This window comes from Schistosoma haematobium, chromosome ZW, assembly GCF_000699445.3.
Source record: "Schistosoma haematobium chromosome ZW, whole genome shotgun sequence".
Lineage (NCBI taxonomy): Eukaryota > Metazoa > Platyhelminthes > Trematoda > Strigeidida > Schistosomatidae > Schistosoma > Schistosoma haematobium.
The window spans coordinates 81,321,031-81,336,100 of NC_067195.1; the positions used below are offsets into that span (position 1 = coordinate 81,321,031).

Consider the following 15,070-nt stretch of genomic DNA (forward strand, 5'->3'; position numbering starts at 1 on the left):
AGTCCTAGGTTCGAGTCCCACGTATGGGGTCATGAATGCGCGCTGCCGAGTTGTCCCATACTAGAATGTAACAGCCAATCAATGCTTCCAGGTATTCAATGGTGGTTTAACAATGATTGATTCATGATCTCAATCAAAATTCAAAAATCTCCACAATCCCATACTCATAACCAATATACTAACACTTGTGATATAATTCTACATAGAGTTAATCTGTTCGGCATCAACTTACGACAATAAAAACTGATCAATTGAAGCTCTTAATATCAATAATAAGAAATTACAAAGCAATATTATTTTTCATCACAAATGAATAAATCCACTAATTAGTTATTATCGATTCATTAACACAAATTATTATATCAGATGGGTTTTGTGGATAATTATTTCAATGCATAAGATCATGAGCCAGTTGAAGCTAGACCACCATTGAAAACCTGGCTTCGAGAGGTTTATCCTGGAGTTCTAGTGAGAAGTAGTGACCAGTGGAGTTCAACCAGATCTGTTGTGAGGTAGTAACTCACTGAAGACAATGGTGGATGTGTCGCTCAATTTCGTGGATTCGTTGAAGTTAGATATTAACACCGTTGGATGCTGGCTAGCTCAGTGGTCTAATGGTTAACTGCTCGCGCGCGAAACCAGCAGGTACTGGGTACGAGCCCCGCAAGGGACGGGTAATATATCAGTTCATTTAGCGATTACTTACTTACTTACTACTTACCCCTGTTACTCCTCGTCGAAGAGCATAGGCCGCCCACCAGCATTCGCCATCCAACCCTGTCCTGGATAATCCTTTCCAGCTCCTTCCAGTTGTTATTCATCCTTTCCATATCTGCTTCTATTTCCCGACTTAATGTGTTCTTTGGCCTTCCACTTTTCCGCTTTCCTTCAGGATTCCAAGTTAGGGCTTGACTAGTGATGCAGTTTGATGATTTGCGTAATGTATGTCTTATCCATTTCCATAGCCTTCTCCTAATTTCTTCTTCAACTGAAAGCTGGTTTGTTCTCTCCCACAAAAGGCTGTTGCTGATGGTATCTGGTCAATGGATGTTGAATATCTTGCGCAGACAACCATTTACAAATACTTGTACGTTCTTGTTGGTGGTTGCTGTAGTTCTCCAAGTTTCAGCTCCATACAGTAGAACTGCCTTAACGTTGGTATTGAAGATCCTCACTTTGATATTGGTTGAAAGTTGTTTCGAGTTCCATATGTTCTTCAATTGTAGGAATGCGGCCCTTGCTTTGCCGATCCTTGCCTTTACGTGTGCATCTGAACCTCCTCGTTCATCGATGATGCTTCCTAGGTATGTGAAGGATTCTACATCTTCCAGAGTTTCGCCATCAAGAGTGGTTGGATTGCTGTTCTCCGCTTTGAATTTGAGGACCTTGGTTTTCCCTTGTGTATGTTGAGGCCTACTGATGCAGAGACTGCTGTTACACTGGCTGTCTTTATCTGCATTTGTTCGTGTTTATGCGATAGGAGGGCTAGGTCATCTGCGAAGTCCAAATCGTGTAATTGGTTCTGAGCTGTCCATTGTATGCCATGTAATATACAACACTTAGCAATTACATGTTGTATATTAGAGCATAAATTTTCATTTAAGATTACATTTCAAGCCTTAAGTTTCACTTCATTCTTTAAATCCAAAATAATTTAAATATTCTAAGTTAATGTGTTCATAAAAGATCATTGTAAATAGTTATAGAGAATTAAAATGAAATCCTCAATAAAAATCATGATCTAATATACAGTTATCATCCAATAAACGAATGTAATAATGTTCAAAAATATTAGATTTTACACATTTATTGAACACTGGAGCCATATATTTAGACGTCAATGAGATCAGACGATGTTGTCGATAGGCTCACCAATTTTGTGGCCTTATATCTAACTTTAGTTTGATCGTTTCTGATTACCATTGAAATATACATATCGTCAATTCTTGTATATAATTATTGACTTAAATCACGTTAGTGAATAACGTAACTAAATAAGTCAAATACGAGAATGGATTTGTGAATACATATATTTTGTATAATCGTTGATGGGAGCAGATAATCAGAGAGATATAACGAAGGAAATGAAGAAGATAGAGTGAAACGAGGTGGCGCACAATGGAGAAGGCGTGTGAGCCAACTCAATTTAATCAAGCGTCAATCAATATTTATAGTCAGATACAAATAAGTTACAGTTATGTGATGAGTAAGATAGGAAATGAACACACATACACTCATAAAAAAACAGTCAGGGTTGATAACTGAATAATGAACGAGGTCAAAACGCAACTCAAAATTAATGAGTAAATTAGCCTCTCCAGAAGCTAGAGCAAGTTATGTGGGCTTAACAAAGCAAGCGACACTACAATTTTAATGAAAAAAAAATCAGTTTCCACATTTAAAATAAACCTATATCAAATATTTCATTGCTACGATCGTGTAAGATGGGGGTTTTTGTTACGTAAATAAATAGAATTTTATTCACATCCATTAAGTAAATGAGGTAATTACTAATGGAAATTTATCATATTTTTTCAGCATAGTGAAAAATGTGTTATATACTACTTAATTACTATGAGCTAAAAAAATATTCTGAATTCACTTGGTATTGTTTGCTTGTATCTTCCGATTGATGTTTAGGATTGCAGTTGATCAATCTCTTATTGACAATATGTGCATACTGTGTGTATTGCCTCGATATAGCCTTAATTCACAAGCATTATATGCAAAGATGGATAGTAGCTGACAGTAGAATGCAGGACGCGCGTTTCTCCCTATTTGGGACTCGTCAGCTGGATGTACCTCTACCTCAGAATTGATGTTCACTCTGGGGCTCGAACTCCTTACCGTTCTCTTCAAACGTCATCGCGTTATCCACTTAGGACGAAACGCATGTCCTGGATTCCACTGCTAGCCATTATCCATCTTTGCATAAAAAAAATATTCTGTTTATTTCAAAAATGAGATTTGAAAAGCTAATAAGGATTTAGAGAGGATTGGGAAAAAATAACTGTTCAGTCATATTTATAAACTTTAATAAATTAACCGTTGTATTTTTATATCATAAAAGTTTTCCTTTCATCATTTAATCATGTATTCCCTAACAACTAGCTGTTAGATAACCTCCAATAATTCCTGTAATAATTCATTATTGAAACTAATTAATAACATCAGGAGTTAGGCTATTATTACCAATGACATTCAATGATAATTTTGCTATTTCATAAATGTATTTACCATGAAACGTATAGATCAATAGGTTTTATCTTGATTATCTGAAAGTTCTAGGCAGGCAATGAACAACTTTCATCAATTTTCATTGATATCAAACTGTCTTTTAATTTCGCCAATAAGAATAGTTTTACTTCATCACTTTCAATTTTTCTACTTAATTAAATTATGATAATTGTCTTATGGTTCTTAGTTTTCAAGAAGTCCCACAAAGATATATATATATATATATATATATATATATATATATATATATATATATATGAGTCAAGTAGCTTGCACTCAATAACATGACTCGAAACAACAATCAATGGTTTCATGAAAAAGTGTGTTTGAGATTTCTGTGTTTTCTTCATTGCTTTTCATGTGTACCATAAACTACAAATAATACATGAAATATTAGAAGGGGTTTCGTGAAGATTGTAGTAATTTCAATAGTTGAGATCATGTGTCAATTGGAGCTATGGAGTCCCACAATGGGACGAAACAGCCGTCCACTGTTTCTAGGTTCCCCATGGTGGTCTAGCTTTGATTGACTTATGATCTCAACTATTGAAACATGAAATATTGCCGAAAAGTCATTCTATGAAAATTCTTACATGTTAGCTACAAACATTTTCATCACTGTAGTGTGTCGCATTTCATTTCATTCAACTGTATAAAACTCGTAATTCATTTTCTTGAACAGAAATTTATAATAGTTTGAGAAAAAAATGCCACATTTTCCTCCTATTACCTCTTATTCCAACTGTATAAACATTCAAGGTATTTGTTCAATGCTGATTTACACCAATAATTCTTCTAAAATATTTTTAGTTTGTCTTATTTTACCAACAAAAAAAGAGAAAAAGAGAAAAGAAGAAAATATAGATACCGCTAACATTTGTTTGTAAAATGAAAGACAAAAAATAATTCAAGATGACTTCATATTATTGGAAGAAATTCTTTGTCTCCTATTGATTAACTGACATCCATTAGACTTCAATATTGTAACTAGTAGTAGTGTTATTTGTGCTACTGATTTCGACAGATATAAGTAGTATATATCATCAATCGAAAATGAAATGTCTGACGGTAGAAGGTTCAGAAAATCGAAGAGAAGCGAATGAGAGCAGAGAGTGAGTGGTATAGAAATGAAGAAACCCTAAAGTCTGGTACAAGTTATGGATATTTTGTAAATGAAGTGTTTATTGTATAATTCTCAGATTTTGCGAAGATATTCTGTAACGTTGTATTAAAATATATTTGGTTGTTCTCAGTGTTGTTCTCGTTCACTACAGTAGTAGTAGTAGTATGATGCTTTTCGATAGACTTTTGTTCTCTGAGCTGAATGGTTTGGTCGTGGAGCTTTCATCGTTCTTCTGAACGACATCATCAGCACACTTCACTTCTACCCGAAGTTTGTGCTGATGATGTCGTTCAGAAGAATGGTGAAAGCTCCACGACTAAACCATCCGAATCAGAGAACAAAACTCCATCAAAATCATTCACCTAAGCTACAAATCTCCTCCACCATCTCTGTATGATGCTTACAAATAGAGTATCAAGAATGCTAATTTGGAAATCACTTCGTTGTTCTCATGAATATATTATGGATGAGTTGTTAAATGTTTTAACAGTTCCTTATGAACTTCATATTTCTTACATCATAACATTCAATATGAGTTTAGGTTTATAATTATTTAGATTTTATTAAGGGTTGATATGTGTATTAAGTTAGTCCTTATTGATATACAAGATTAAAACGGTAACATATTTGATCTACTCAAGTGATATGTCTGTTGGGATTGTTTTTCTCTCTTTAAACTTATTCTTCAGACGTATTCTTAACTAAAAGTTATTTTTTTAAAGTACATATTGTGACATTTTTAAGTTGATTCACACAGTTAAAGAATACGTCTCTTTATCACTATTATTATTATTCTAAATATGGACATGATGTTGATTTATGAATAAAGAAGACCATTTTTTCATTTAGTAACTTAGATCATTTTTAACAAAAATACATTTTTATTTGTTTAGTTTCACAACCTAAGCGCGGTAACCATAGTTACAAAAGTTTAAATTTTTAGTACTTTAAGTTTGAAAATAAGAAGGTAGGAAAGAGAATGTAGTTAAGTATAATCATGATGATGAAAGATTAATATACTGTATTCAATCGATGCTAAGAAAAAGTGTAAAACAGAAATGAAGTAGTTTCTTTTTCGTACAAGAAATAATGATCATGTAAATTGAAAGAAAAATAATTATCTGTAAATATCAAACCATAATGTAAACAATTTGAATGAATGAGCTTAACACTATGGATGTTTAAAGTAATAATCGTTTTGTTCTGATAAGAGCTTCCAAAGCGGTGAGTATATACGACTCTACCAAGAACTAAATCCAAATTGACTGGGAAACTTGAAGATCCAAGATTTAAACTCTAGTACGTTCATGAATGTCCACCATTAATAAGTTCAATAGTTGAATGAAACAGCTGTTCAATGAAACATAGTCTCAATGTTTCTTCAGTTGGTCTCAATCTGTGATGAAAGTAAACTTCTTAAATAATGGTTATTACGTAGTAGCTTTGAATCAATTTTAAATTCTGTCCATCTGTTAGTATTCTCGTTATTTAATTTATTTTTATAATACAGCATCTAATCCATGCTTACATCATAAATGTCGATGGCAAGGTGAAAAATGTCAAGTTGATATAGATGGTCAAGCTAAATGTACATGTCCAGAACCTTGTCCATCGATTGTATCTCCAGTCTGTGGTAGTGATGGAGTAACTTATGATAGTACATGCCATTTAGAAAGAACAGCATGTCAAAAAATGAGAGAAATTCGTGTAATTTATTCAGGAGAATGCAGTAAGTCGTTATTTTTTATTAGAAATTTTTAAACAATAACTTAAAAACTGATTACATGAATCAAACTCATTACTATGTTTTTCATAAAACTGAAGTAATGAAAGATTTTTGAGCTAAACAATCATCCACAGATATATCATCTGTCTTCCTTTCAATACTTACGAATTCAACCCAAAAAACACTCAACCTCTTCAAACAGCGGGACAGTCTTCCGTATTCACAGTGTTATCTGAATGCTTTCTCAATATTTCTAAAGCTTTTTTTACAGGGAACATTTTCATGACCAAATAAAAAAACCCACCACTGATCTATTACATTTTAAATGGATGCTAATAACTGGAGTAATATTTTCATTTACTGTTGAATATAAGAACTTTTTTTTACAATTTTGAATATCCAAGAGAATAGACCCTTAAAAATGTATGTTTTTGTATTACAGTAACAACTTATTATTTTGAAAATTTCGATGCAAAATAAATCTTCACACTCAATTACTAAATCCCAGTGTTCTTAATATAAACTATGTATTCAACTAACTAAAACTATGTTACACAGATTGAAATCATGAGTCAATTGAAGCTAGATCACCATGGAAGACCTGGAACCACTGGACGGTCGTTTCGTTCTATGGTGGGACTCCTCAGCAGTACGCATCCACAACCCCGCACCCCGCGAGATTCGAACCCTGGACCTACCAGTCTCGCGCCAGGCGCTTAACCAATTAGACCACTGAACCGGCATCCAACGGTGTTAATGTCTAACTTCAACCAATCCACGAAGTTGCGCCACCGTATATCATTGTCTTCAGTGAGCTGATATCTCACAACAGACCTGGTTGAACTATATTACACTGAAATTTATTACATATTTTCATTTCATTTTTATACAATAGAATACATCGTACAATGTAATACCATCAAACTCATGTTACTAGGAACGTTTTACACAGCTCTTTTTAAATATAAAGTCTCAGGTTTAAAGTCTTTTCAACATATCATTCGACTTAAGTTTTGAACCATTAAATAGTAGATAATTACAACATCAAATTGGATGTAAACAAAGAAACTTCGGGTCTTAAAGTTACCTCAATACCGTCGAGATCTTGAGTTACATTCAAAAAGTCTTATTATTTTTGAGTTCTTCAATGATTATCACAAAGAGTGTTTTCATGATACCATACATTCTTATAAACTGCAGAAGTAACTGATATATTCGAATGCTTGATTAACTTACAGAATTCTGAATGAAAAGTCATTACAAAATAGAATAAATATATAACCAAGGTGGTATGATGATTAGTTATTAACTAAATAATAGACATATATTAAAGAATAAAAATGTAAATCACAATATAACTTACGACTCTGAAATGCCAGTTGTTAAATATTAAATTTATTTTACATCATATAATGAAGTTAGTTAATCCATTCATAATTACTGTTTATTGATGAATATTATCGAATAAATAAAATTCATAGAACCCTCGAACTTTAATTAGAATGGATTTTGCAAATGGATATATTTCATTACATTTCATAGTACATAGTTAAAAAGTAGATTGTTGAAAACTGTGTCGGATATGAGGAAGGTACCTACTGAAAACAATAGAAGATGTTCGCTTACAGTCGTAGACTGGGTAAAGTTAAACTTGTACGCCATTCGATCCCGGCTCAGTAGTCTAGAGTTTAAATGTTCACGAGCGAGACCAAACATCTTGGTTTCGGTGCCTGCCTGTAGAATTGTGGATGTTCGCTCCTGAGGAGTTCTATACTAGGACGGAACGGCCGTCCAGTCTCTCCATGTTTTCGATGGCAGTCTAACTTAGATTTGTTCATGATTTACCTAAAACTAGATGATTTGGGTTTTGTAAATATCAACACTAATTTAAACGTTTAATAAACTTTCTGTTTGATTATTTTAATCGGTATAGACGCATTTTACCTTGTTAACAGTCAACTCAGTTAAACAACTAAGGCATTCAGACAATAAATAGGTATAAATTGATGAGTATTCCAAAGATATCTATCCTTTTTTATTGATCTTTCAAGGTAAGCCAAATGATTGTAAGCTGCTTAATCAACCATGCCAAGGATATGAAATATGTTCTCGCATTAAAAATCCAATGGTTTACACTTCAACCAACGGTAAATTGGATGCATCCGTTTATGACCTTTCAAATTCTTTTGACGATACAATTCCACAGTGTATATGTCCTACATGCCCAGAATATGGTCTAGGTGGGCATGTATGTGGATCAGATGGGCAAACATATCGTAGTGAATGTCATTTACGATCAAGCGCTTGTCAGCGACATTCCACAGATTTAACTGTTAAATCAAGAGGGAAATGTGGTAAGTAATAATCATTTTGAGTATGTTGAGAGGTTTCGGTGCTAACTAGAATATACGCTGAATACCTCATTGGGCACCCGCTATTTCGATGTAAATATGATCTTATATCGATAAAAACTAGCGACAACTCCCTAAAAGTCATTAATTCAATTACAATGTGCCTTTAAAATGATTACTTGCGAAATTGGTGATGCTTGTTATTTGGCACTTATTTTCCTGAATATGTCTATTGATCTTATACACGACAATATTAAAGCATACAACTAAGTAGATGATCTGTTTAGCTTAGCAAAGAAACAATATAAAAGTAACGAATATAACGGATTTTAAATCATTAATTAGGTTTCTGTAATAATTTAGTTCAAGTGTCATACACTTCTCGTTTCGTATACGTTTAATGCTAGGAATTATCTCCTATAAAACTTTATTGTCTTGAAATGAGCTTTGAAAGAGAAAACTCATTATCGATTCCTAGTGTTTGTACATCATAAAGTCATTAGTTTTATGATGCAGACATGTGAACTGAAGAATTTCAAACTATTGCATTTAGACTAAGTTGTTTTTAGTGTAGTACAATCATGAAATTTTTTGAAGCATTCTATGTTTAATATACATTCAACACTTCTTAGTACTACCAAAAGTTTAAATTCATAAACATTGAACGAACACACTTGTTGAAGGTAACATTTGATTGGAATAAGACTGAGTATTATGATGGTGAATGTTAAAATATTGAACAGTGTGCAATATTTTTGGCATTTTACAAAGTTATACAGTCTTTTTTCGTTCAATTTTAATCTAACTACCTATGGGGACATTAATCCATAAAAATATGTGATAAAATGTTTTGCACAGGAGGTTGACAAAGATCATCTAACTTGTAGTTTGTGTCTCTGAATGAATTTACCCGAATAAATATTGAAAACTAGAAAGCACTTGACAGTTGTTTCATCCTAGTATATAACTTCTTAACAGATCCTAAAGATTTAAATGTTTAGAAATGACCACGAGATCTGATATAGTTCTGAATTTGAACACCACAAATAACTTCTACTAAATTTATGATTAATTGTACGTACTAACTAATATCTACAAAGATAAATTTATTATAGTTGAATAGTAAGTTCTACCAGATTAAAAAGGTTCTAATATATTTTAATCGAAATAGTTAAATTAAAATAATTAACTTTAATCAATAAAATAGTTATTTCATTGGTTGAGATCACGAGTCCATTGAAGCTAAACCACCATGGAAAACCTATTGTGGGACTTCTCAGTAGTGCGCTGTCTCGCGAGATTCGAACCCAGGACCTGTCAGTCACATGCGCGGGCACTTAGCCACTAAACCACTGAGCTAGTCGACATCCAACGGTGTTAATGTCTAACTTCAACCAATCCCCGAAATTGAGCGATGCAAATCTATCTAGTTACATTGAATAAACTAATAATTCTGATAATTAGAAAAGAAAAAAATAATAAACTAACTCGAATGATACATTAGTAATAAAAATCAGTCAATATAATACATCCACGATCCCGCACCCCGCGGGATTCGAACCCAGGACCTACTGGTTTCTAAAAAAAAATCTCCACAAAACCTATTCTTATACTTTATATTTGTTTATTTCATGAAATAAATGATAAAAACATTGTAATGTTTGAAAAACAATAAACGACAATAGTAATTAAAAGTTAATAGACAAGTAACTATTACGTTACATCGTTTTTTTTCTTATTTTAATTTAAGGCTGAGATATAATATTAAGCTTGAAATTTGGTAACTTTTAATTGACACTATTCTGTTAAACAATGATTAGATATAGAGTAGTAATAAGTTGAATAGTATCAAGGTTAGACAAATATATTAGGTAAATAAGTTAAACAATTGAGTGTACTCAATTGATCAATATTGTTATCTATAAAATATCTTCTTTAGATTAAAATATTGATAAAGTCCAGAGATGAGTGAGATATAAAGTGATAATATGAAACGTATCCAGACTTTACAACTCAACCAGTCAGTAACAACATAGAAATTCGTACTTACGTACATCAGTTCGAGTTGCCATACCACATTAGCACAGAGATACAATTGCCGATTCAAATCTTATGGTGGTAGAGGGAGTAAAAGTAAAAGCAACAATCGGAAACATTAGGGTTTGAAGATGTTAGTCACGGAGTATAATCTAGTGAAATAAATTTGGTAAGAGAAAAAAAGGGACATGAAGAAGACTTTTCCACTAGAAAGATAACTATTGTAAAATTGTTTTGTCATGAATGGAAAAAAATTTCCTCAATAGTTCCCACGCTTGATTTGATAAGGAATGAAACCTTAAACACTTGATTTATGTGCTACAAAATGTTGTTCAGTCAGTGACCTTAATAACTTCTTATTGTAAATGCTGAACAGTTCATTCCTTAGTGTTTATCATCTACAGTGATTCATGACTTTCAACACCACTGACTTTAAAAGCTATGACTCACGGTCTAGAACTTATGAATATTTTCTTTAAATGTCATGTCTGGTGTACCCTTGACTAAGAAAGAAAAACACAATATTCTATTATTTTAAACTAAATGCATCTACAAATTCATCGACTGAATACTGTGAGCATCTTTAAGCTTCATGTTATCTTATTTTTCCGAATAGTAACATTTTGTTTAAATCAATTACCTTTTTTTAGATGCATGTCAAACCAAACAATGTAAATATTATGCAATATGTCGATTAAGTGCATTCGGTGAACCACAATGTATATGTCCAACAGATTGTCTTTATGTAAGTTCCTATTTAATATTTCGTTGTATGCTATTCTAGTTTTCTGATGATTTGATAAAATTAAAATTAGGCGCTTACAGTTTAATATTCTATTAACTGAACTAAAAGGCTCACTAATAGTTAAGTTTTTATTCATTTATGCAGTTTTGTAATCATTGAACTCAGTAGTCAACAAGCAATGTTTGCCCACTTATGTTTAACGTTAATATGATAGGAACATTCAAACAAACAATACAAAATGAATTTAAACTTCATCCCATTCCACAAGCAAGTGGCTATCAGGACTTAATAGCTAAGTGGACAACGTGGTGACGTTTGAAGCGAAAAGTACTGGGTTTGAGTCCCGTAATAAACATCAACTCTGGGATGCAGGTACATCTAGCCCAAGAGTCTCAAATAGGACGAAACGCGCATCCAGTATTCCAGTGCTAGCCACCATCCATCTTTGCTTTAATATGATCTATCCAAATCAGATATTCAAGGGAAGTAATCGATCGTAAAATGTAAAGTAATATTGATCGATGAAAGATTTTAACACAGACCCACGACAATAATGATAGTTATACTGTAATGTATAGATCTAGAAATGATTGTCTCATCAAGTAGTAATCAAAGTTATGTTTGTCGTATTGTTGATGCTGACCTGATTTTATCGATCCCTTTAGGCTCCAGATGTCCATTGTTGATGAGTCACATCCTTTAGATCACATCTAACTTACTTACTTACTTACACCTGTTACTCCTCGTGAAGGAGCATAGGTCGCCCACCAGCATTCTCCATCCAACCCTGTCCTGGGCAATCCTTTCCAGCTCCTTCCAGTTGTAATTCATCCTTTTCATATCTGCTTCTATTATCCGACGTAATGTGTTCTTTGGCCTTCCTCTTTTCCGCTTCCCTTCAGGATTCCAAGTTAGAGCTTGCCTCGTGATGCAGTTTGACGATTTGCGTAATGTATGTCCTATCCATTTCCATCGTCTTTTCCTAATTTCCTCTTCAGCTGGAAGTTGGTTTGTTCTCTCCCACACAAGGCTATTGCTGATGGTATCCGGCCAATCGATGTTGAGTATCTTGCGTAGACAGCTATTTATAAATACTTGTACTTTCTTGATTGTGGTTGTTGTAGTTCTCCAAGTTTCAGCTCCATACAGTAGAATTGCCTTGACGTTCGTATTGAAGATTCTCACTTTGATATTGGTTGAAAGTTGTTTTGAGTTCCATATGTTCTTCAATTGTAGGAATGCGGCCCTTGCTTTGCCAATCCTCGCCTTTACGTCTGCATCTGAACCTCCATGTCTATCGACGATGCTTCCCAGATATGTGAAGGATTCTACATCTTCCAGAGTTTCGCCATCAAGGGTGATTGGATTGCTGTTCTCCGCTTTGAATTTGAGGACCTTGGTTTTCCCTTTGTGTATGCTGAGGCCTACTGATGCAGAGACTGCTGCTACATTGGCTGTCTTTATCTGAATCTGTTCACGTGTACGTGATAGGAGGGCTAGGTCATCTGCGAAGTCCAGATCGTCTAATTGGTTCTGAGCTGTCCATTGTATTCCGTGTTTTCCTTCAGATGTCGAGGTCTTCATAATCCAGTCGACCACCAGAAGAAAGAGGAAGGGAGAGAGTAAACAGCCTTGTCTGACTCCGGTCCTTACTTGGAATGCATCTGTCAGCTGTCCTCCATGCACTACTTTGCACTGTAGTCCGTCGTATGAGTTCCGGATAATATTGACAATCTTCTCAGGAACTCCGTAGTGTCGAAGAAGTTTCCATAATGTCCTCCTATCCACACTGTCGAATGCCTTTTCATAATCAATGAAGTTGATGTATAGTGACGAGTTCCACTCAACTGATTGTTCGACGATGATCCGTAGTGTTGCAATTTGGTCTGTGCACGACCGATCCTTACGGAATCCAGCTTGTTGATCTAGAAGTTGGGCATCTACTGCATCCTTCATCCGGTTCAGCAACACCCTGTTGAAGACTTTCCCTGGTATTGACAGTAGTGTAATGCCTCTGTAGTTTTCACATTTGCTCAGATCTCCTTTCTTTGGAATCTTGATGAGGTGTCCTTCTTTCCAGTCCATCGGCAATTGTTCCTCCTCCCAAATCTTTTTGAATAGAGGGTAAAGCATGCTTGTGGTTACTTCGACGTCTGATTTCAGTGCTTCAGCTGGTATGTTGTCGGGTCCTGCTGCTTTCCCGTTCTTGATTTGTCTGACGGCCATTCTAATTTCTTCCGTCGTTGGTGGGTTGACATCTATAGGAAGATCTGTGTGTGCTGCTTCGATGTTCGGTGGATTCATTGGAGCCGGCCTATTCAGGAGTTCCTCGAAGTATTCTACCCATCTGTTTCGCTGTTGTTGAATTTCAGTGATTGGCTTGCCTTCTTTGTCTTTGACCGGCCTCTCTGGTTTACTGTATTTCCCTGATAGTTTCTTCGTTGTATCGTAGAGCTGTTTCATATTTCCTTCTCTAGCAGCTTTTTCTGCCGTCGTTGCTAATTCTTCCACGTATTTCTTCCTGTCGGCTCTAATGCTCCTCTTCACTTGCTTGTTTGCTTCTATGTATTCAGCTTGTGCTTGGACTTTCTCTGCTCGTGTTCGGCTGTTGTTAATTGCTGTCTTCTTGTTCTTCCTTTCTTTGATCTTGTCCAGTGTTTCTATAGAGGTCCATTCCTTATGATGGTGTTTCTTTAGGCCCAGAACCTCTTGACACGTTGAAGTCAATGTTTCTTTGATGCCTTTCCAGTTGTCCTCCATGGTGGTTTCTTCTTCCTTCAGTAGATCTTGAAAAGCTTGGAATCTGTTGTTGAGAGCTATCTTGAATTCATTGAGTTTGTCAGTATCTCGAAGGAAGGCTGTATTGAACCTTTGTATTGCTGTTTGTCCACTTGTCCAGTTCTTTTTTAGCTTCAGTTTTAAATTGGCTACAACTAGGTGGTGATCTGAAGCTACGTCAGCTCCTCTCCTGGTTCTCACATCTTCCATTGTCCTTCGGAATTTTTTTGATGCAAATATGGTCTATTTGGTTCTCTGTAGTGTGGTCCGGTGAGATCCATGTAGCCTTGTGTATACGTTTGTGTGGAAATATTGTGCCTCCTATGACTAATTTGTTGAATGCACACAAATTTGCAAATCTTTCTCCATTTTCGTTCCTCTCTCCCAGTCCATGTCGTCCCATAATATCTTCATATCCAGTGTTGTCTATTCCGACCTTGGCATTTAGATCTCCCATCAGAATGGTGAGGTCCTTTCTTGAGCATTTCTCTATGATTGACTGCAGCCGCTCGTAGAATTGATCTTTAATGTCGTCGTTGCTATCATTGGTGGGTGCATAACATTGGATAATATTCATTAAGATCCCCTCCTTCTTTGTTTTGAATGATGCTTTGATGATTCTGGATCCGTGGGATTCCCATCCTACAAGTGCATTTCGTGCTACTTTGGACAGCATTAGAGCAACTCCTGTGTGTGTGGAGCATTTTCCTCTTCGTGACCGGAGTATAGCAGCATCTCTCCCGTAGCTAGCCTTTTCTGTCCAGCTTGAGTCCAGTGGGTTTCACTGATTCCCAGTACTGCCAAGTTGTATCTCCTCATTTCCGTTGCTATTTGGCTGGTCTTCCCGGTTTCCCACATTGTTCTAACGTTCCATGTACCTATAAAAATTTTTGCTCTGGTTGTTAGAAGGGGCATCGGCCTCGTGGCTTCCGAAGGAATTCGGCTTTCACCATGAAGCGTCATAATTCTTCTAAATGAAGACCTTCTAACTCTCAGGGCAGAGTTAAAATGGTTTGAATTATTTTTTCTGGTAAGCGTTTTTTTAGCGAGTTAGTTTTCTACGGGATGGGGAC

General features: G+C 35.0%; 1 protein-coding gene across 1 annotated transcript in view; it reads left to right on the forward strand.

Annotated features, from left to right (window-relative positions):
• Positions 1 to 15,070, forward strand: part of MS3_00004521 (uncharacterized protein) — a 136,344-nt gene that overhangs the window by 80,687 nt on the left and 40,587 nt on the right. The window contains exons 5-7 of the mRNA XM_051212449.1: positions 5,871 to 6,089; positions 8,138 to 8,440; positions 11,125 to 11,219. Coding sequence (XP_051072633.1) covers positions 5,871 to 6,089; positions 8,138 to 8,440; positions 11,125 to 11,219 — 617 coding nt within the window. The remainder of the gene's footprint in view (positions 1 to 5,870; positions 6,090 to 8,137; positions 8,441 to 11,124; positions 11,220 to 15,070) is intronic.